Source organism: Labeo rohita, unplaced genomic scaffold (assembly GCF_022985175.1).
Source record: "Labeo rohita strain BAU-BD-2019 unplaced genomic scaffold, IGBB_LRoh.1.0 scaffold_127, whole genome shotgun sequence".
In the NCBI taxonomy this organism is placed as follows: domain Eukaryota; kingdom Metazoa; phylum Chordata; class Actinopteri; order Cypriniformes; family Cyprinidae; genus Labeo; species Labeo rohita.
In genome coordinates this window covers 322-22,510 of record NW_026127417.1, presented here as the reverse complement: position 1 = coordinate 22,510, position 22,189 = coordinate 322, and the positions used below count along the sequence as shown (strand labels likewise).

At 39.6% G+C, this 22,189-nt stretch overlaps 1 protein-coding gene across 2 annotated transcripts in view; it reads left to right on the top strand.

Annotated features, from left to right (window-relative positions):
• The window catches only part of LOC127157940 (LIM domain kinase 1-like), a 34,353-nt gene extending 15,333 nt beyond the window's left edge, over positions 1-19,020 (top strand). Inside the window, exons 1-2 of one of the 2 annotated variants that reach the window (XM_051101111.1) lie at positions 1,887-2,208; positions 18,460-19,020. In XM_051101111.1, coding sequence (XP_050957068.1) covers positions 2,081-2,208; positions 18,460-18,757 — 426 coding nt within the window. In that variant the 5' untranslated portion in view covers positions 1,887-2,080 and the 3' untranslated portion in view covers positions 18,758-19,020. Of the gene's footprint in view, positions 1-1,886; positions 2,209-18,459 lie in introns of those variants that run through there. The other variant, XM_051101110.1, reaches the window with a different exon arrangement.
• The last annotated feature ends 3,169 nt before the right edge of the window (positions 19,021-22,189 follow it).

Below are 22,189 nucleotides of genomic sequence, written 5' to 3'. Positions count from 1 at the left end.
GATTGAAACCCTGAAGACACTGTAGTTAGATGATGATGATGATGATGATGATGGAAGTCAAGAGAGTCCTTAGATTGATTCATAATGAATTAAAAGCTTGTTTTTTGGCTCTTAAGATGTATTAAAAAGAACCTGCTCACACCACATCATACTTTATGGTCACAGGGGCTGTGTATATTTCTGTATTTATGTTTGTATGCCCTGTCTTTCTTTCTCATCACATTTGATACAGCGAGAGGTTTGATTCAGAGATTCAGTAGCGGTGCAGGAAACACTGTCAAGAGTCCAGAGTTAGTATGGTTTTCTCATCTGCACTGATGGAAGTGAGCTGATGCTTGATTCCCAGTCCTAACAGACACTAATGGCTGATCTCAGGTCAGCCTGCTGCCGTGTCCGGGGAAGTGCATGAGGAACGACAGGCAGGTGCTCTGAGTTTTGCGCAGTTGAGTTCAGCGCTGGTCAGATCAGCTGACCTGAAACCCGTCTGAGGAACTACACGTGCCGCTTCACTGTCACTCACACACTCTGATCTCGATCAGCAGTCAGGCCAGGTTTACTCCGTTCAGAAAGATCAATTTGATTCATCGACACAAAACAGCTCTGATGGCATTCCAGTATCGCAGAGGAAGGTAAGACGAGTTTGACTGAATAAACACAACGTCTTCAGTGCATATTAAATATTGTTTTGTGGCAGTACCGTGGTAAAGTAACACGCTCATGTGATAAGAGCACGGTTCGGTGATATGCGGTTAAAAGTGTTTGAATGCTTAAACCTCAATTTAAAATGTATGGCCGTTATTGCATTGAAACAGTGTTTTGATGATTTTAGTGGATGTTTGAAGTTAGTTCCCCTTAATAACCTAGCAGACTAACCGCAGGTGTACTTCATCACGCTAACACGTTTATTACAGCGCAATACTTGTTTTCTCAGTAGCTTCTGTTGTTTTATCTTGTAAAAGTATCCCACTTCTGCTATCAAGTGCTTCATTGTAAAATTGCTTGCACTATATTACGTAAAGAATGCTGGTTGATATTTTGATATCTAATGCAATGCTATTTATATTTTAAAATGTAACCGTTATTACAGCTATAGAAACATAAAATATGTAATATTAAAGTTTAAAAGAAATCTTTTTTTCTAATCATAACCATATTACAAAAAGTGTAACATGCAGAAAATGTACAATGTACAGTGACAGTAACTGTAGTTCCACTACAGCATTATATAAATATCTGTAAACCTGACCCTAACCATTTCTCAAAATTATAAGCAGTAATGGACAGGCCAGTGTATGGATTTTTATCCTAATTTTTGTCCTACTTGTTTGCTTGGTCAGTGTCTTTTGCTTTATGTTGCTCCGGTTAGCTGTAAGGTTCTTTAAAATAACTTAAAGAATTAGAAATATAATGGAGAGCTGGAACTGTTTCAGCCATGCAGTAAAAACTTGTTTTTAGTTCAATTTAAGATTAATTGTGATTGTGATTAATTACTTATGAGCAAAGAAATACCACATTTTTACCTCAGTGATCAATTTTTTTTTGTTTTTTTTAGGTGAAGGTCTGTTTTTTTATTAATATACCACTGATTTGTATATTTGTAAAGTTAAAGTTTAGATGCTGTCAATGCATAAATATGTTTCATTGTCTATGCAGTGTGAAGAAATGTATGTGCAGTAGAAAAAAACTTTATTGAAAATACGTACAAACGTTAAGGAGATTCTGTTGGATATTGACATGGCACTGTAAGGATTTAATATCACTGTAAGGATTTTATTTAATATCAGGTTCACAAAATATAGTATTGGCATTCTGTAAGTCAAAAAAAAAAAAATCATTACTACAGTGGCACACTGTCCAAAAAAACCCAAACAAAACAGCAGATGGTACTGTCCCATGAAGTTGTGATGTTGGGTCTGTGTGGTGAGTGTCAGTCAGACAGGAATTGTGTGTTTGTGTGAGGGGAAGGGAGGAGAGAAAGCTGGGGTCATGGGGTTACAGTGAACACACAGCACAGGAAGTGATCACACACACACACACACACAGGAGATAGAGCAGCAGAGCCGTGTGGTTTGGTGTAGAGATGAGCAGAGTCCTCGTGCAGTGTTCAGACATGAGCGATCTTCCAGCAGCCCGTCAGAAGGTGCGAGCGCTCCGAGGACAGATGATCTCCTGTAGGAACCAGCGCTACCGCCGTGTTAAAGGCACAACGTAAGACTCTCAGATGCTCCTTTGATTGGGGTGTGTTTGGAGTAGAGCTGTGCTCTCGTACAGCTGTGAGTTCCTGGAGTTGATGTGAATTCAGATTGTGGTGAATTATCTAAATAATCATCTCCATTATTTGTGTGTCACAAAAACAGATCATTGTTACTGAATCTTTCTGTTGAAGTTGTTTTCGAATGATTTGTGCATCTGATGATCAGTTAAGAAGGGTGTGTGTCGCCTGGAGTTTCACTTCTGTTTTTTCTTCCCCAGCAAACAGTGTTTCAGTTAGATGCGGTTGTGTGTGGTGGTCGACTCTCTTAACGCTTGTGTAGTTTTTGGTACAGTAAAGTGTGACTCTCTGACAGCTTTTTCTATCATGACTAGTCATTTTTACTGGTCAGCTACTGTAGTGGTTCAGAACAGAAAGTCCAGTCAGTGTGTCTTTCTGTCATGCAGCATCAGCAGTGAGAGAAATGCAGTGCTCACTTACAGTTTCTGTCAGTATCTGGACGACTCTTCATTTCAGGCGTCTCAGAGTTTTGCATTGTAAGAATGTGCTGATGAGTTTGATTTCCATATTACTGAATACAAACAGTAATTGACTAAATACTCACATTGTTTTACATGATACAAGTGAGTTTAGGCATCATATTATTGTAATATGTAAGAATAGATACATACTCTATACCAGGGGTGCTCAATCCTGGTCCTGGAGATCGACTTTCCTGCAGAGTTCAGCTCCAACCCTGACCAAACACACCTGAACTAGCTAATTAGGATCTTAAGGAGCGCTTGATAATTACAGACAGGTGGGTTTGATTAGGGTCGGAACTAAACTCTGCAGGAAAGTCGATCTCCAGGAACAGAGTTGGGCACCCCTGCTCTACACATACTCTACACATACTCTACAAACTTTAAAATTGTATATTGTTAGGTGGAGAGGCTTTTGGCATGCAGTGACACTGGTTTGACAGCACAAGTCATGGATGAGGTGTTTTCACGTGCGTGTGTTTGGTCTGAAACAAGCATGGTCAATGAACATGCATGATTGTGTGCCAGTAAGAATGAAAATGCATGACACAGGTATCATTTATGTGGTCCTCATCAGCACAGCAGGAGGAGTGTGTGTGACAGAGAGCAGACGCCTCAACGTTTCTCATTGTGTGTGTGTGTGTGTGTGTGTGTGTGTGAAGGATGGAGATTGTAATACACTGAGTCCTTGTTCCAGATCTTAGCAGTGCTCAACCATTTTAAACAATGCAAAGAATTTCTTTTGAGATGATTATTCACATTATTCACCTAAAATGAAAATTCTGTTATTAATTACTCACCCTCATGTCGTTCCAAACCTGTGAGATCTTCGTTTGTCTTCGGAACACAAATGAAGATATTTTTGATGAAATCAGGGAGCTTTCTGACTAGAGGTCGATTTTTGACACTTTTTAATGAATCCGCATCAGCCGATTGTGCTGCAAATTAGGACGATTAATACGCAGGCACATCTGTGAGCAGTTAAGCGCTGTTGTGGAACGCGTGATCCTGCCTCTTGCCTGCAATTCAGACGAAACTTCTAAAAAGTGCATGTTACCTTCCCTCGTTGAATGTTTCTGTGGGTCCGACATAGCCTTCACGACGTCATCGCTCACGGCCAGTGCACTCTTAAGCAGTTATGAGCAGCAGGCTGTTTTTGGGAGGCAAATTTGTCGATGGACGGAACGAACTGTCTGTCAAGCCGATGTCAAAATAGAGCTGTGCATTAATGCAGAGTAACAAAACTACAGCAGCAATAATTCTGTGTTGAATATACAGCAGCTTCCGTGTGTCCTTTTTTAAGGCAATGTTTAAAAAATGTAGTTTTAAATTAAATCTCATTATATTTTAAAATATCCAATACATTATTATTTACACTTAAGTACAGTAAAAGTACAACAAAATGTTATATTGTGATTTAATAATAAATCAAAAAGCGAGAAGTGTAAATGGTAACTGTGATTAATGAGCTGGGATTGAAATTAACTTTTTCACTCACCAGCCAATTTGGCTACTAAATGTTAACATTACTAGCCATTCATAACTTCTGCTAGCCAATCAGTCAATCAATCAATAAATAAATAAAAATGAAATAAATTAATTAATCTTTTCCAGTAAGTCAAAATTGATGTTTACCTTTTTGACGCAGGTTAATGCAGCTTAGAGGGACATGGACATGTTATAGTTGAACGGTTACATCAGGGCTCGCAAAATTTCTAAATGCCTAACAGCCCTTCAGGCACACATTATAGCCTTTAAACCATTTTCAAGAAAAGGAATGTGTGAAATGTATAAATGATTGTTAATTTAAAACGTAAATACTACTGTCTTTATTTTTTATACGTTTAGAAGGCACGCTAGCTTCTTCAACTTGTACAGCTCTGTCACCATGTGTTCGTGTTTAAACAGCATCTGATGGGAGACACACGTCTGTTAATCTCACCATGAACGACATCACTTCACTTCTGTACGTACCTCGCTGTGTTTAGCTGCAGTGTGTATGTGGTCTGTATGAATAATAGGGATGGGCCCTGAGCTGAGCTGAGCTGAGCGTGTGTGAACGTAAACTGCGTTTGGCTTCTAGCAGATGAGCAGACGCATGCGCAGACCGACCGCAACTAAAACATGCGACTGCTGGGGAGGGAGGCAGATGAATGCCATTACCCCAGAAAATCGAAGCGCATCTAAATTTAGTTTGTGGTCTATGGGCAAAATGTTTTGTGGTCTGATGAAAGCAAATGAAACTTTTGGGCCACAATTTTAAAAGGGGCGTTTGGCACAAAACAAGTTCATGACCCGAACGACACCAGATCCATCAAACATCACACTATACCTGTGGAATGACTTGAACAGGCTTTACAGCAGATCCCCTGTTATATCCTCAATCTGAAGCAATTTAGCAAAGAAGACTGGGAAGAAACGACTAATCAAGATGTGCTCAGATGTCAGACTCTGAAAAGACTGCTGTATCAAAAGCAAAAGGTGTTTCAACCCAGTATTACCATTACCAAAAAGAAGTACAGTAGTCAACATTTGAAGTGGATCAAAAAAGTTCATCAAAGTTGTCCTTAGACAAGGTATTGATTTGGTTTTACCACAACTTTGATGAAAGCTTTTGATCCACTTCAGATGTTGACTGCTGTATACTTCAAGTTTATTTCATTAAGTATACTTAAGTAAAGTTTAAGTATATTTTTAATATACAAATGTCAGTGTACAAGTAGTATACTTGTAAGCATACTGTTTCCATACTCCTTAGGACTACATTGGCCCACTTTCTAGTATATAAAAGTATACTTTTAACAATAGTAAACTTTGAGTACACAACTAGTTTACCTCTTATACTTTTTATGCATTTTTAGTACACTTTGAAGTGTAGTCTCTGTAAGTTTAGTCTCTAGTAGTTTTATACTTGTAAGTTTTCTTTAAGTGAACTTTACATCATACTTTAAGTATACTACTATGTAGAGGTCGACCGATATTGGATTTTACCGATATCGATAACTAGGTTGGACCACACTGGCCGATACCGCTTAATCGACCGATAGTTTTTAAAAAAAGGATACTGAACGGAAAATAAATAGTGCTGCACTAAAAAAAAACAAAAAAAAACAAAAAGTAGCCTACTGAACCATACTTTGTAAATGAATACAAATATTAATATTAATTATACATTGATCATTACAGTTAGTTCATTGTTCATTAATGTTAACAAAAGCAACAATTTTTTTAAAAATATATCAGTAAATGCTGAAATTAACACACTCTAACAAGGAACAATACTTCTATTCTACAGCTTTTATCAATCTTAATGTTACAAATGTAAAGTGCTACCATTACATCAACAATCAAGCTAAAGATGGCCATCTTTAAATATCTACACAAAGGCCACAGTACTGAAATTGCATACATATGGATATTGTGTACTTTCACAATTTAGCTGCTTCTATTCTAGAACATTTGTGGTTATCTAATCAAGATATAAAATATGTTAGTCACACAACGGGCAGAAGTACAGCACCGCGTCTAGAAGAACTCGCATCTATCCGGTATCACACACACTGGACACGTCGCATTCGATTCAAGCGGCGGTCTACAAGACTGTATTTGATCATCAAATGGGCAAAAGTATACTGCTGTCATTTCTCTACTAATGCAGCATCTAGTCAACAAATTCATCACTTAGTAATGACATGAAAACATGCACTACAGTACACACCGTTTCGTTGTCGATGTTTTAAATCCGCCTTTGAGGTGTCCTTCTCCGTGCAGCGCGCAGTGTCACGCGTCTAAACAAACAGCAGGTGCTGTCAGTGATTTCCGCCACTAGAGGCCGCTCTTGTGCTGTATAACAAAGACTATAGGGACTTTGCTGTATAATGACGACATTCTCAGCCGCTCCAGCAACGGACCCAACCTGGAAAAAACTATCGGCATGGATTTTTGCCGATAACCGATAGTTCCTCCAATCAACTATCGGTGCCGATTAATCGGCAAAACCGATACGTCGGTCGACCTCTACTACTATGTCCCTAGTTTTATTCTAGCTTCATGCATTCTTATTTTATAAACACTTGAATGTGGGTAAGTTGCATAAATAATAAATAAATAAATAAACAACATTTCGAACAAAGAGCTGAAAGAAAAGACTATTCATGATAATCATAATGTATGGAGTTGATCAACACCCCAAAGCTTGACAGCCATTATTACCTCTTCATGGGTTCCGTAATGTTACATATCTATGGTTTTGATGCTGTTTAATGTCTGATGATCGTGTTAGATTGTGCGTGGAAGCATCTGTTGTTTTGGTTTCTTCCTCACTTGTGTTTTGGAAATTCTGTACAGAATAATAGCGCCCCCTACCATATAACAATGAAAACACGGATTCTCAGAGCACTGAGAATACTTAGACTTTTTGTAAGTATAAATCAAGTATACTTAAATGTCATTTAAAGTACATTTCTGAGAAGTACATACAAAGTATGGTAAAGTATACTTTCCTATTTTTAGTTTAAAAGAAGTATACTAATAGCACACTTGAATAAACTTCTTTTTCATAAGGTTTAAGTAATTCATTTTTTAAATTATTAGTAACACACTTGTGCAGCCAAGTTAAGTCTTTTGTTGTTCTTTTTTTGTTTCTGTTTATTTGTTACATGACATTGTTACATTTATTTTCATTTATTTACAGAAAGCTGCGGTTTTAACAGGGGTGTGTAGACTTTTTATACCCACTGTAGTTGTTATAGTTGGTCATGATAACAGACATCTGTTCAGTCAAACTACATTAATATTTAGCATTTGCAGTGTAACTGCTGAGTCCTGATGTATCCTGATCAACAGAGAAGGATCTGCTCTGACTGATACAAAACAACGCTTTAAAACTTCCACACTTCATTATATTACACTACATTACAGAACTGGGGTCTGTCCGTTCGCTGTGATCACGGGTGTTTGCTGCGGCTGTACGTGGAAGCGCTCTGTTAGAATATGAATATGCAGATGTCACATCTCTACACAGCAATCAGTGATGACAGCGTTTGCATGTCTTGACGCTTTGTTTCGCACCAGATTTACACCATTTCTACACTGACAGTCAGTGATCATCAAGATGTCTGTCTGAACCGTATTACGTCACGTCACTGGAGCCAAAAGGAGTAATGTGACGACATCACTGTATTATTACTGAACTGTGTAGATATATGGAAACAGACGCTGCATCTCTAAATAAAGGTCCGTGTTGTGGCGGCAGCTGCTGATAACCTCACGCCAGACTGGATCTGATGGCTAGATGTGATGTGTCACATCCGCTGGCGTTTGTCTGTTTCGTGCTGATAAACGCTGCATTGGGGTTTGTTGTGCTGGTTGGAATTGCTCCACATTTTCTCTGGGATGTGGGGGTTTCTAAAAGGACCAACTGGTTCAAATAAGTGTGTGTTTCGGTCTGCTCCCCTCCTCAGTTAAATGCCCCTGCTTTTCTTCTTGTCTGCTGAAATTCATTTGTCTTCTGTGGGATCCGATCCAGATCTTGGCTCAACTGTGAGGGCAGTTTATTCTTCCTCCAGACTGACAGAATGAGAACCGGAGCACTGCATTCTGGGAAGGGCTTAGTAAGCACAAAGAAAGCGCTGGCATGCAAAACCATTCCCACAAGACACCCCCAAAATGCAAAACAAGCCTAATGCTGTTGAAGAGACACCGAGACCGGCGCACATCATTTTAAAAAAAGGCAGCCAAGTCATATCTATACACGTATTATTTGAGATGAAGCACCATTCCTCTTTCATTAGATTGCATTAGCACCTGTTTTTGTTTATATTTCAGGCAAAAAATGATGTGCGCTGTTACCCTGAAACTGAATTACTCATAGTGAGATATTAGATTCGAGTCACATGGAGCCATATTTGTGTCTCCACTCTGCGGTTGCGGTGACTGCATTCATTGCAGCACATGCGGGTTCAGTGTGTTCAGTGTGTTCAGTGTGTTCAGTGTGTTCAGTGTGTTCAGTGTGTTCAGTGTGTTCAGTGTGTTCAGTGATCCCCACTGCTGCTTCAGACGCTCCACCTTCACCATGACATCACTGAGTCTCAGCCATGATGTCATCAGAGCACAGCAGTGCCTTCTTCTGTGAACTGGAGCTGCTGAACTGATCAAAGAACAGTTTCCTCGTGAGACACAGCGCACAGACGATTCTCAGGGAAATTCACAGCTATTGGCTTTTGTAAGGTTATTCTGCAATTGATCAGAATTAGACAGATCACATTCCATCACACAGGAGAGTCCATTTTGATCATTAAAACTAATTAGAATATAACTAACGAAACTTATATTACCAGCATCCAACAGAACGACAAGGCTGGGAATATGATTACAAATATGATGATGCAATATATTAAACACTAAAATTAAAAAAAAAAAAAAAAACAAAAAAAACAAAACAAGAACAATATGCCATGTTAAGTTTATTACAGCTTTGACTTGTATTTGAGATCAGTGTTAACATCCCTACTTTGATTTAAATGTTTACAGTTTCCTCCATAAAGAAACATTTTGTGACGCAAAGTTTTGTCTTTAAATACTTATTTTTAATCTGAACATGTAAGAAAGATTTTTTTCAGTTTTTATCATTAGAAATCAGTGTTTTTATAGGACTTGTGTGATTGAAGTTAATGTCTGCGGAGTTTGAGCTTCACATGCTGTAAATGTGTCCAATAGCGTGCTGCTTTGCACTGATGAATTCTGGTCTTTATGTCTTGAGGTGTTTTTTCTTTTAGGTATGTTACAAATGACTTTGTTTTATAGACTGGCAGTATTGAGTCACACTTTCATTCTAACACAAATGAAGATTTTCAAGAAATCATTTGTACTATCACTATCATTGTTCCTCATACTGACTGATCTTGAAGAAGTTCACCAGAACAACAGTGTACATATAATGTATTCACCCCCTTGTCATCCAAGATGTTCATGTCTTTCTTTCTTTAGTCATAAAGAAATTATGTTTTTTGAGAAAAAACATTTCAGCATTTTTCTCCATATAATGGACCGATATGGAGTTTTAACTTCCAAAATGCAGTTTGAATGCGGCTTCAGACGATCCCAAATGCGGTTGTAAACGATCCCAGCCGAGAAAGAAGGGTCTTATCTAGTGAAACGATCGTTAATTTTGTTTCTACAAATATTTTTTAAAACTTTTTAAGCACCAAAGCTGGTGTAGCACAGGCTCTGGGATGCGCGTTCACGATGCGAATCTTTAATGTGACTCGGGAAGAACGAGTCGTCTCGGGGAGTGATTCGTTCAGTCGTGAGTGTGCAACATCCTGTTAGGTTCTGTACTGGTATTAGTTCACCTGTTTCGAGTCTTCGGGAAAACTTGTCAGATAAGAGGTGAGGTGAGCGAATCATAGACTAAAGACCCAGGTAAACAATGAATGAATCTCTTCTGTTTCTTATAGCATCTTATATAGTTTTGTCTTGTTTGTAGTGTGATCAACGTTTGTGTAAGCAGTAGATGTTTTGGGGAAGTAACACGTAACATTTTAATTATATTTTTCTAAAATGAACGAAATGACTCGAAAAAAGATTTATTCATTTTGCTGAACGAGTCGGTAAAATGATCCAAACGTCCCATCACTACTACGAATCACGTGTAAGTTCATCGTCTGTGTACTCCGGCTCAAAAAGGTAAAGAATGGCAAAAACTCCATCTTATTTTCTCCTACAATTTAAGAATCGCCCGACATCGTTGTAGCTTTTTGTTTGTAAACAGCGTTTGACTTTACTTGCACTTTGTTAGTCTTTGCACGTTCGCTTTGTAAACACTGGGTCTGTAGTTCGGCCTACGTTCGGCGTTGCCTTTCGACGTGATTCAATAGCACGGAGTGTCGCGGACGCGCATCCCAGAGCCTGTGCTACACCAGCTTTTGTGCTTAAGTATGCACATTTTTATTTCCCAAAAACAATAACTGATTGTTTTCTTTAGATAAGACCCTTCTTCCTCAGCTGGGATCGTTCACAACCACATTTGGGATCGTTTGAAGCCGCATTTAAACTATATTTAAACAATCGCAGCACCATACAAGTCCATTATATGGAGAAAAATCCTAAAATGCTTTCCTCAAAAACCATACGTTCTTCATGACTGAAGACAGAAAGACATGGACATGACTTCTCCTTTAACAAACACTAACACAGGAGTTTGTCTTTCAGTTCTCAGCAAGTGATTGAGTTGTTCAGTGGTCAGTCTTATGAATTTCACCTGCTGGATGGTGAACCAGACAAAACCACTCGTATCTGTAAATGCCATGTGCCAAAGCCGCTGATCACCCACAATCCTCTAGCAGTCGTCACTCAGTTGGTCTTTAGAGAATGTCAAAATCTGGTTGTTTTGTGGAGCACTTACTGTAAATGGGTGGTTTTTTCCAAGTCCCTTGAGTCTGATGAGCTTTCATGACAAATAGAGAACTTTCCCCGGTGGGACGGGACTGTGTTTGTGGTTACCAGTGAGTCAAAGTGAAAGTGATACTCAACACAGTTGGTCTTTCCTACTGTTTCCCTTTCACTGAGGATCCCAGCTGATGTGGCCGGTGTGTTTGAGGGATAATCAGAATGTGTGTTGATGCAGTAACACCGTAACATCCCTTCACTGAAGATCAGCCACAAAACTCACGCTGTGTTTAAGTGTGAAGGAATGAGGAAGCGTCCGTTTATCTGTAGCGCTGCTTGCCTTATCTGTGCTTTTCCCCCTTTACTGCAGCCATTACTCAACATTTCCACAGTTTACACACTAGGAACTAAAGTCACTGTGACTAGAGTAAACTCACTGGAACTGGACATTATTCACCTCTGTCATCACAAGAGGAAATTAAAATGACAATGTGGTTTTATTGTAGTAACACTGACTGTAACTTTGCTACATGTGTTCTTTGAGCAGACTTTTTAGCCTAAAGAAACTGAGGAATAACTGGAAAAATACAGATTTCACTTTGGGATGTTTGTTTCTCCAAGATGGTCTCGCATCTCTGATGGTTCTTGAGAGAAAAAGAGCCCAGTAATCTCACGTGTCTCCTGTCTCAGGCAAGAGTTCTACAATTAGGGCCCTATAAAATAAAAAGTTTTATTTTTTCCAAATGATTTTTTTCCAAGTTTTAATTTTTCTGGATTCCGTTTTAATGGTTAAATTAAATTTTATGAATCAAAAAGCATGCCTAATTAATTAAAACCATGAAACTTAAACAATTGAACACCAGTTTATTAAAAGTTTAACCAAAAAATAACATGTTTACGGCCCTATGAAAGGTTTTATTTTTGCCCACTTTATGTTATTGTTACCAAATTCTGTGTTCTAGCATGTCTAATGATTTGAATGCATAAAAACAAGTTTCATTTATTCTTACAGTAGCCTTGTGAAATGTTTATTTTTCTCAGAAATTCTGTGTTGTGTTTTTGCATTTTTCTGGTTATAAAATGAAGGCATAAAGTAGTTATCATTTATCTTTTAAATAATGAAAATGTAACACATTTTATTTTTGGAAAATGAAGCGGATTTACTACAACAATTATAATGCTGAAAAAATATATGAATAATTCTTAAAAATAAGGTTTTACTAATTTTAGTAGTAGTATTACGTACATTCTGCTGAACAGCAGTAATGTGTTCCTGCCACAATGCCTTCACGTTAAACCAGACTTTTATTTTGACAGGTTGCCGTGAATACCTTTACGTTTCTGTGTGTTTATGATATGACGATAATTTTACTTAAATGAAATGGTAAAATGCTCATGAAGTGACTCTCAGAGCAGTTCTGGAGATGTTGTTCATGTGTTTATGTCCTCGTTTAGTGAGACGGCAGACGCTAATATCACAGCAAGCGTCACACGTACGAGTAGTAAACAAAACCACACGTCTGTGCCACTCATTAACACAGAGACACGCAGAACTCATATTGAAATAGCTATTTTGCAGCTTAATATTTATAAACATTAGTCTATATCGCGATCTGACTTAAGTGTAGTGACCTATATTTAATTCATTCATCCAAACTTTGACAAATTCCGTGACATTCTGCTTTAAACTGTAAATTCTGTTTTTATGACTGGATTCCGCGATTCCTCCATCATAGGGCCGTATACAATGTCTTAAACTGCTGTCAGATTGTCCCAAGATTTACAAAAACGCAATCACTTGAACTCAAATGTTTCTCAAAACTATTCCCAGTTCGAGCTGCTGTTGACAGTGATTTTACAGCGCTGTACTTTACTGGCTGTCAGTTATTGTGCTGTAAATATTTTCATTCATTCATAGTTGATGAATGAAACTTAACTGCAGGAGCTGTTTGATCTCATGAGCTGTGAAAGGAATCCTCTGGGATGGGACGGCACGCTGACGTCATGTGTTTTTGGCGTTCTGACCCCGGATCGGTAGATGGGTGCTGAATGAAGTGATCATCTCACGGAGGAGATAATGAAGCGATAGAGAGAATGATCGGCTCACGTCAGCTCTGATGGAGAGATCTGAGACGGTGAAGTCAGATCGAGCAGCGATTCACAGCATCCGGTGCGTCTCTACTTTCATTAGCGGCTGATAACAGAGCCCTGGGGATCACGGCATGGATTACCCAGCATCCCCCCAAACGCTTCCTGTTCTCATCAGTCTAATGGAGAGGCATTCATTGACAAACACTTCGCTTTCATTCAGCACAGTGCTTTATATGTGTTTGCTGAGAGATGCATGACTCTTACTATTACTGAACAACAAGGATTAAACAACGACCCACAACATTGTGCTCCAGACATAAATGGTTCCTCACATTTACTTTATTTTACTTATTTTACTATTTCTCTAAGCGATCATGCTGCAGATTTGGGCGTTGGCTTATATTGGGAAGCACAACGCTGCACTTCAGCATTGTGGACAAACAGCACTCAGACTTTCTGAAGATGGTGTCTGAAGTTTTTTGATGCTCGAAGCGGCTGGTGTTTGACTGCTGTCACACTTTCTATATATGTAGTTTATGAGGGGAAACCAGCGGCTTCAGTGGCTGTGGTTTTGTCAAGCTCTTGCAGTTATCAACACTGCATCTGCTATTCTAAAGAATTATAGACATGCTGAAACATGCTTCTTCTCTCCCTAATGACAGGTGAATTCTGGGACACATCAGCATTCTTTGGCTTTCCCAGTTCACTACAATAGGAACGCTTCTGCTCTTCCTTCTTTCTAAAAATAATCGGCTTTATTTGCATTCAGTGGGGCCACATACATCAGCTCTCGCCCTGTGAATAGGAATTAATTTACTGAAGCCGTTAACCTGGTTACTCACCGGTCTATAGAGCCATTGTTATCAGGACAAATGCGTTTCCTCGTCGCACATGAATACAGTGACGCTTCAAGTTCAGTTTACAGTAGTTCTTTAAAGGGGTCATATGATGTTGCTAAAAAGAACAGTATTTTGTGTATTTGGTGTAATGCAATACATTTACGCAGTTCAGGGTTCAAAAAACACATTGTTTTCCACGTATTGTACATTATTGTTGTTGCTCCTCTCTGCCCTGCCTTTCTGAAACGCGTCAATTTCACAAAGCTCATCGTTCTGAGAAGCGCGGTGTGCACTGATTGGCCACTTACCCAGTGCGTTGCGATTGGCCGAATACCTCAAGCGTGTGATGGAAATGTTACGCCCCTTACCGTGTTGTGATGCCCTGTCCCGGCGTGACGAGACAAAAACAATAAAACCCATTATGAGCATCCAGTGGGGACACAATTACTGATTATAATGACTTGTACTGTCTTTTTACGTGTTGCGTTACGCCGCGTAAACATAAATCCGTGTCTGCATTTGTGATCGTAGAAACAAACAACAAGCACTACTCTACACTTCTCAGAACTCAGAATAGTCAGTAACCAATTCCTAATAAATCCAAAATATTTTACACTTCCCATTAGGGATGTGCCCGAATCTGAATACTGTGTTCAGAAAGGAAATGATGTGTACTAAGGAACCCCTAAAGGGAATAAATACGAGATGGGAAGAAAACTAGATATTTCGATGCTTTCTCTTGCGCTTATATTGTTGGGTAACTATCAAGGACCTATTATTAATATGCACGCTTTTTACTTTCACTTTCGAGATTTGCAATCGCACGTACTCTGTGTATACACGTAGCAGCAGTACTTACCACTAGGGCTGTGACTATCAATTATTTTAGTAATCGAGTATTCTACCGATTATTCCATTGATCAATCGACTAATTGAATAAGAGAAAGTAAGATAGGTCTCTTAAAATAAACAACTAATTTGTTTTCTTTTTAGAAAAATTAACATTTTTATTGCTGAAATTGCAATAAATGCAGTTGTTGAATTCACAGTGTGAAGTGAGTCATTGCGACTGAACAGAATCATTTAACGGGTGATTCATTCAAGAACGAAACACCGTCATGTTGATCAAAGACGCAAAACAGTGCTGTGGTTGTGTTTGGAATGGTTATTTGTTGGCGAAATAGAGCAAAACAGGCAATATGCTGTCTAAAACGTAGGTCTCTTAACATTAACTTCTTGTTTATTGATGAACTGTTGCATAAAATCAGTATCACATTTGTGATCATGCTGAGGCACTCTTCGTTTGATATTCACTAACTTTCTGGGTCACAGAGAGAGAATGAGACAATCAACATAAATGGCACTTAGTTTTTCACAAAACATAGCTAACTTAGGGACATCATAACCAATCACCATTCATTTACGGTCTTAAATATGTCCAGCGTTTATCGGTTTGTGCGTCAGTAATAATGGTCCGTGGGGAAACGCAGTGTTCCGTGTGTAGTTCCAGTAAGTGGACTAAACGAAGCCTTGAGGAAAATAATTTGCCTCCATAATTTTTTTGTAATAGAGTTACTCGAGTTACTCAAGGAATCGTTTCACATTTGACAAGATTAGATGTTTGTCACTGGTGATCAGGATCTGCAAATCATTCGCCATCGTTCTATCAGTCATCTCTCCTTAACTCTGTTTATGTGGTAAGTGAAATTTTATATAATGTAATGTAGCAGTAAATTAATGTCCTTTTAGTGGCTACGTAGAACGTGTTGTTCGTTTTCCTTGCCTTTGCGAATATGGATTCAGGCACATCCCTGCTTTCCTATAATAACAAAAGAGAAATAATTACTTGCCCTCACTGAAAATGGGGCAGATTGTATTTCTTTTTCTTCCTCCATTGCTGTTGCTGTTTTGTTCCGATAGCATGTTGTTGTTATTATTATTAGGCTTAGGCTATTACAATTATATTAACTAGAACATCGATTTTTGAAATTTTTGAATTGATGCAAATTGAATTGATGCATAAGACTGAATCACAATTCAAATATGAATCGATTTTTTTCCCCCACCCCTATCTGGAACAGTGTTGTAAATTTACCTAGTTGTGTAGTCATTTGGAAGGCCAAACAAAGTTTCGTTTTCGCAACAAAACACAGCGTCTCCACAACATGGTGGCGACGACAACAATACTACAGCGAGAATACAAGTTACGCCTTCTTTCTTTGTGTATACATTTGGACGGAGTTATGCAAATCGTCACACCCTGTGATGTAGATATGTGGGAGTCTTAACTTTTATAAAGAATATCTCTTTGGGTTTGAGACTTTAATCTTTGCAACTTTATGGATCTTCCATGTGCAAGAACAGCTTGTAACACTCCAAAGACAAAGGAAAACATGAAATCCGATCATATGACCCCTTTAATGATAGGGGTCACGTACAAAAAAGGCAAAACATGAGCTCAAATATATTTACATTCCATGGTGTTCTCATTCAGGTCCTGTGGTGTGTATGTAAGATGTTAAAGTCAAGTACAAATCAGAAGATTTCTGTTTGTGTGATGATGAACATGATGAAGTACTCTCTACCAAAACTAGTAGTTGTACTGATTAACAGCTCACTCACCCCTTTCTGTAGTAATAAGGCAAATATGGATGCGTGAGATGGAGGTGTGCAGCTGTAGGGTTGGTCAAGAGGTGTTTGGTCTCCTGACCCTGAGGTTCTGGGGTCATTGAGAGGCAGATGGCCATTAATGAGCTGGACTCCCTCAGGCTCTCATCAGATCAATACTCACTCACACACACAGAGGACAGTGAGGTATCGGCGTCTGGCTGCTGTTATGACACACACGCACACACGATGGATGATCTGATGTCATGCTGATGCTCGTGTGTTCAGAGTTTGTAATGCATTTGCTCGTCTCCTGTCAGCTCTGCTCAAACATGGTACTGAGTTATAGCCGTATCAGCAGCATGTTCTTTGCTAGTCTTAATCATTGTTAGAGTATTAAAGGAGAAGTTCACTTCCAGACCAAAATGTACAGATAATGTACTCACCCGCTTGTCATCCAAGATGTTCATGTCTTTCTTTCTTCAGTCATAAAGAAATTGTTTTTTGAGAAAAACATTTAAAAAAAATGTTTTCTTCATATAATGGACTGATATGGTGCCCCGAGTTTGAACTTCCAAAATGCAGTTCAAATGCGGCTTCAAACGATCACAAATGCGGTTGTAAACGATCCCAGCTGAAGGGTCTTATCTAACGTAATGATTGGTTATTTTCATGAAAAACATAGTTTATATACTTTTTAATTTCCAGTTCATGTCAGTTAGTGTATGTCTAAAAACTCCCATCTCATGTTCTCCCTCAACTTCCTATATCGCTGTTTTACCTTTTTTGTTAAGGGTGTTTGATCTTCTCTGCATGTTCACTTTGCAAACACTGTGTCGGTACTTCTGCAGCGATGTAGAATGATTTTGAAATGATTTTTGAAGTTGAGGGAGAAAATATGATTGGAGTTTTTCGACATACCCGAACTGTCTTAAACCAGAATACACAGAGTTCAGGGAGAGAAAGACAAGACGAGCATTTGAGATTAAAAACTATTTAAATTGTATTTTTTAATGAAAATAACCGATGGTTTCGCTAGATAAGACCCGTCTTCCTCAGCTGGGATCATTTACAACCGCATTTGGGATCGTCTGAAGCATTTTGGAAGTTCAAAATTGGGGCACCATATCAGTCCATTATATGGAGAAAAATGCTGAAAGGTTTTCCTAAAAAAAAAAAAATTTCAACTAAAGAAAGGAAGACATGAACATCTTGGATGATGAACAGTTGTGGCTGTGGATGTGAACCGGTTGATCCATCAGTAACAGTGATGTGTATGTCAGTGTACAGCACCCGACTATTTACATATCACTCACACCACTGCTAATGGACGAACAGCACCAATCAATTTAATATGCATTATGTTTTCATGACGATTGGTGTCCTTGATATTGACATGTAAGTTAGGTAGTGACTGCTTTCTGAAAGTGCTGCTTCATGAATCTGTTGCGTATCACGACTCTATTCACATCGAAGCGTATGTTACCTTATTCTAGTTAAATGAGGCTGTTTCCACACAAACCTCAGAATTTCACAGGATGACATTCATCTCAGTTGGGACTTTGTTGGCCAATCTCAGGCATACATGGTCTGATATGTTGCTTACTAGCACTCATGCACATCAAACTTCCAACAACATTCAAGATCGATATATATGTAATTGCATGTTATGACCCAAGTTTGAGTTTAACAAGAAAAGCCATTCAGAGACATGATGAAACATTAGAGCAAGTTGGGAAAATGTTATTGGTGGATGAGTATTATTAAAACAATAACCTTTGCCCTTGTGTTTGACCTGCAGGTGTTGTGAGTGCGGGGCGTCTCTCTCACACTGGTACTATGAGAAGGACGGCCGTCTCTTCTGTAAGAAGGACTACTGGGCTAAATTCGGGGAGTTGTGTCATGGCTGTTCAGAGCCCATCACCACCGGACTCATCATGGTGAGTCCAATCCGTCAGAAACCCAATCTCTGCCGTCTCTCCTCACCCCACAGTCCTGCTGTCCATCCGTCCATCCTACGGTTTCTCACAGCCGCTCCGGTTACACGATTCTCCGACAATTCTCCATTCGCACGGTTACTGCTGCCGTATCACACGTGAGCAAATCAACAGCACTCTTGTGTGCGTTCATGAAAGAGCTGCTATCTATAATTCAGACGCAGCGTTCATGAAGGGAACGTTTGTGTGGCCTCTTGTTTTAAAGCATGCACTGCTGGCTGTATTATTTAGTGTTTCTACAAGAGCAAGAGCTGTTTATTTGACAAGAGTCGTGTAAATCATTCATAACTCGTTGAATTCCTTCATTGTGCCTGAATCTTCACGTTAACTCTTTTGCATCCAGCCTTGGCATAGCACATCTTAATGCCAATCATCAACCTATTGACTTAAGAAAACCTGCCAGGTTTTTTATTTTATTTTATTTTATTGTTTGTTTGTTTTTGGATTTACTATTCGTATAGCTGCAGTTTAGTTTGTTTTCTTAATCCAAACATGTGTTTATGCAAAACCTATTACTTCTATGTTTTTTTTTTTTGTTGTTTTTTTTTTGCAGCACAACTTTCCTTAAATAGTATGCAATTTAGTAAGAATTCAAACCTGTTCCTGCTGTTTTGTATTTTAATAAAGAAACTGCATATGAGGATGAACGTTATCATTTAGCAAATATGAAATGACAACCAGACCGGTGTTTCCTCCTGAGGGTGATGGTGACAGATTTATATCAGTTGTTCTCAAGAAAACATTCATACAGACTGAACCTTGACCTAGTTTTAGTTACTTCAGTTCTGTCTTTGTGTTGATCAAAGTTGATCACAAGTCTCTGTAATACAGCCTGAAAAGTTACACACAATTAGACAATTTTTTTTTGTTTTTCTTCTTTATTTGTTTCCAGTTATTAGATTCAAAAATGTATTTTGAACGTACATTTGATAACCACAAAAAAAAACAAAAAAAAAACAAAAAAACATTCTATAACAGTTACAACCCACCTGAGTAGGAAGGTTGTGACAACTGCACTCTTCACATTCATGTGACAGATGACAGTGATAGTATTGCATTAATGTCTGCGACACATACGCAAAACAGCTTAAAGATGTTAACACTAAATGTAACACCACTCCCTGGTCAGTCAGTCTCTCAGTATGTCAGTGGTCTCTCATCAAAACTGACACTCTCTGTTGGATTTATAACCAGCGTTCAGCCCACACACTTGGCTCATAAAGCGCAGGTGCAGCTGACGGGACGACTCGCGGGAATGATAAAACCTCTCACGCATCTGATACCTTTTACCAACACGCCACACTGACGTCTGCTTTCTCTCACAGCATGTCTCCTTCGTTGCTCGCTGGGACGGTGACCTGTGATCGGTGATGATAGTTGAGAAAACCAAAGTTTGACCAGATTGGTTTTGCTCAAATAGTTTGTTGCTGTGAATGTGCTCCTAATGGAACACAACGAAGCAGATGGTAGAGTCCGTGGTCTGTGCTTTTATATCTAAAACGTCTGGTCTGCTTTGGCCACAGTGCTGGCTGCGTCTACAGCGCTCACCCACTGAGTGATTTAGTGACACACAGTCCACCTCAGGCAGTGCAGTCCAATAATGAAACTCCCCGAGCTCGACATAAGTGAATTAAAGATGGCTCAGCGTGCGCTTCCTGCATTTGATTGACAGACACACATCTTCATTAGAGGGCTGTATGCTGCCGCCTCTGAGGACCCATCTGCAGATGAAGGTCAGGTCTGTAGACTGTGCGTCAGCTCCTGTGAAGGAAAACAGGAAGATTCTGCTCAGCAGAACTGCTGGGGCCTCGAAAAAGAGCATCAAGCCACAAACTTCACTTGTTACCAGTTTAGAATTTGAGAAGTGATGCTTAAACGATAATAATATAGAGCTTCGTGTACAACATGCTTTATTTCATAAAAACAGAAATGAGCCAAGACATTGAAAAAAATAAATACGAAATTTATGGTAAGAACTATTTTAAGTGCTGTATTGGCAGAAGCAGTAGAGGTCTGCGCAGGATGAAGTTTTTAGTTCCACCCCTGTAAGCTTCTGCTCCAGAAAGCTTCTCCTGCTGTTTCTGAGGGATCCCAAAGCGTTCATAGGCCAACCAGGAGAAATAATCCCTCCAGAACATCTTAGGTCTCTTCCCAATAGTACATGCCCAGAACACCTCCACCAGAAACTCCATACCACCTCAACGGACTCTTGTTACTGAAGCTGTGGCTGTACTCCGAGTCTCTCCTGTATGTCAGAGTGTCACATTCAGTCTCTGAGGAATCCCTCAGGTTGACCCAGACACTCATTTCAAAACATCTTGTACCTACAATCTCGATCTTTCAGCACCCAGAGATGATCAGGGACAGATTAGGTAAAGGACTGAACTAGCAATGTTCAGATACCAGCTTCCACTTCACCAGTGGTGCCATTGACCTGCCCTCCCTCGTGAACAGGCTCCTAACACACTAGCTTGAAGAAGCAACTCCCTCCCTCTTGAAGAGGACAATCCACTTTGTACTATCTAAGATTCATGGCCTCAGATTTAGAGGTGCTACAAACTGCGTAAGTAATTGCTGAAGGTCACAGTCAAATGAGGCCCTCAGAACAACATCATCCTCAAATATCAGCAATCAGCCACCTTAGAACCCCATACTGGACACCCTCCGCTCCTCAGCTACACCTTAAGATCCTGATAATGATGAACACAAGCAGAATCAGAGACAGGGAACAGCCCTGGCGGAGCCCAGTATGCACTGGAAACAAGCCTGACTTACTGCAGAGGTTGTAGCTCTCATAAGAGACAATTATCCCATACTCCCATAGTGCCTCTCATGGCCCATGCAAGGGAACATGGATGTAAGACTTCTTAAAGTCCACAGAATGGATGGAGACTTCACAAACAAATTCTCAGTGCCTTTCTAGGAATCTTGCTAGGGTAGGTGAAGAGCTGTGTAGGACAGAATCTACACCCATCCAGCCAACGTTAGATGGTCTCCTTTCCAGCACTCTGGCAGAATCTTTACCAGGCAGACTGAGTAGTGTGATCCCTCAATAATTGGACACACAGGCAGGCCCACCTCTACAAATGCAACCCACTATACAGTGCACCAACCCCTAAGCTTCTCCTTGCAGGTAGTGAACCCATGTCTTTTTGGACTGAGCCCCATGGGCCAGATGCTCGTCTACGAGCTCCTCTCCCAGGCCTGGCTCCAGGAGAGAGGCTGTATTCCTCCTCCTGGCAGGATCTCTCTCTCTCTCTCTCTCTCTCTCTTCTTGACCTTTCTATGAGTTGGATGGCTCTTAATCTGGCCTTTCCCCTACCAGTAGCTAAAGCTTCAGACACTGTAGCTCCTATGGTCGCTGAGGCACCTCCACCACATTACCAAGCAGAGGCAACCCGGAAATTTCACCTATAAAGTTACAAGTCCGACTCTCTAACCATTAGGCCACGACTGATGTTTGGATGTTTGGCAATCCCATGGAGAAGGCAATCCCAGAATGCACTGCAACTAGGTCAGGAAAAAAAAAAAACT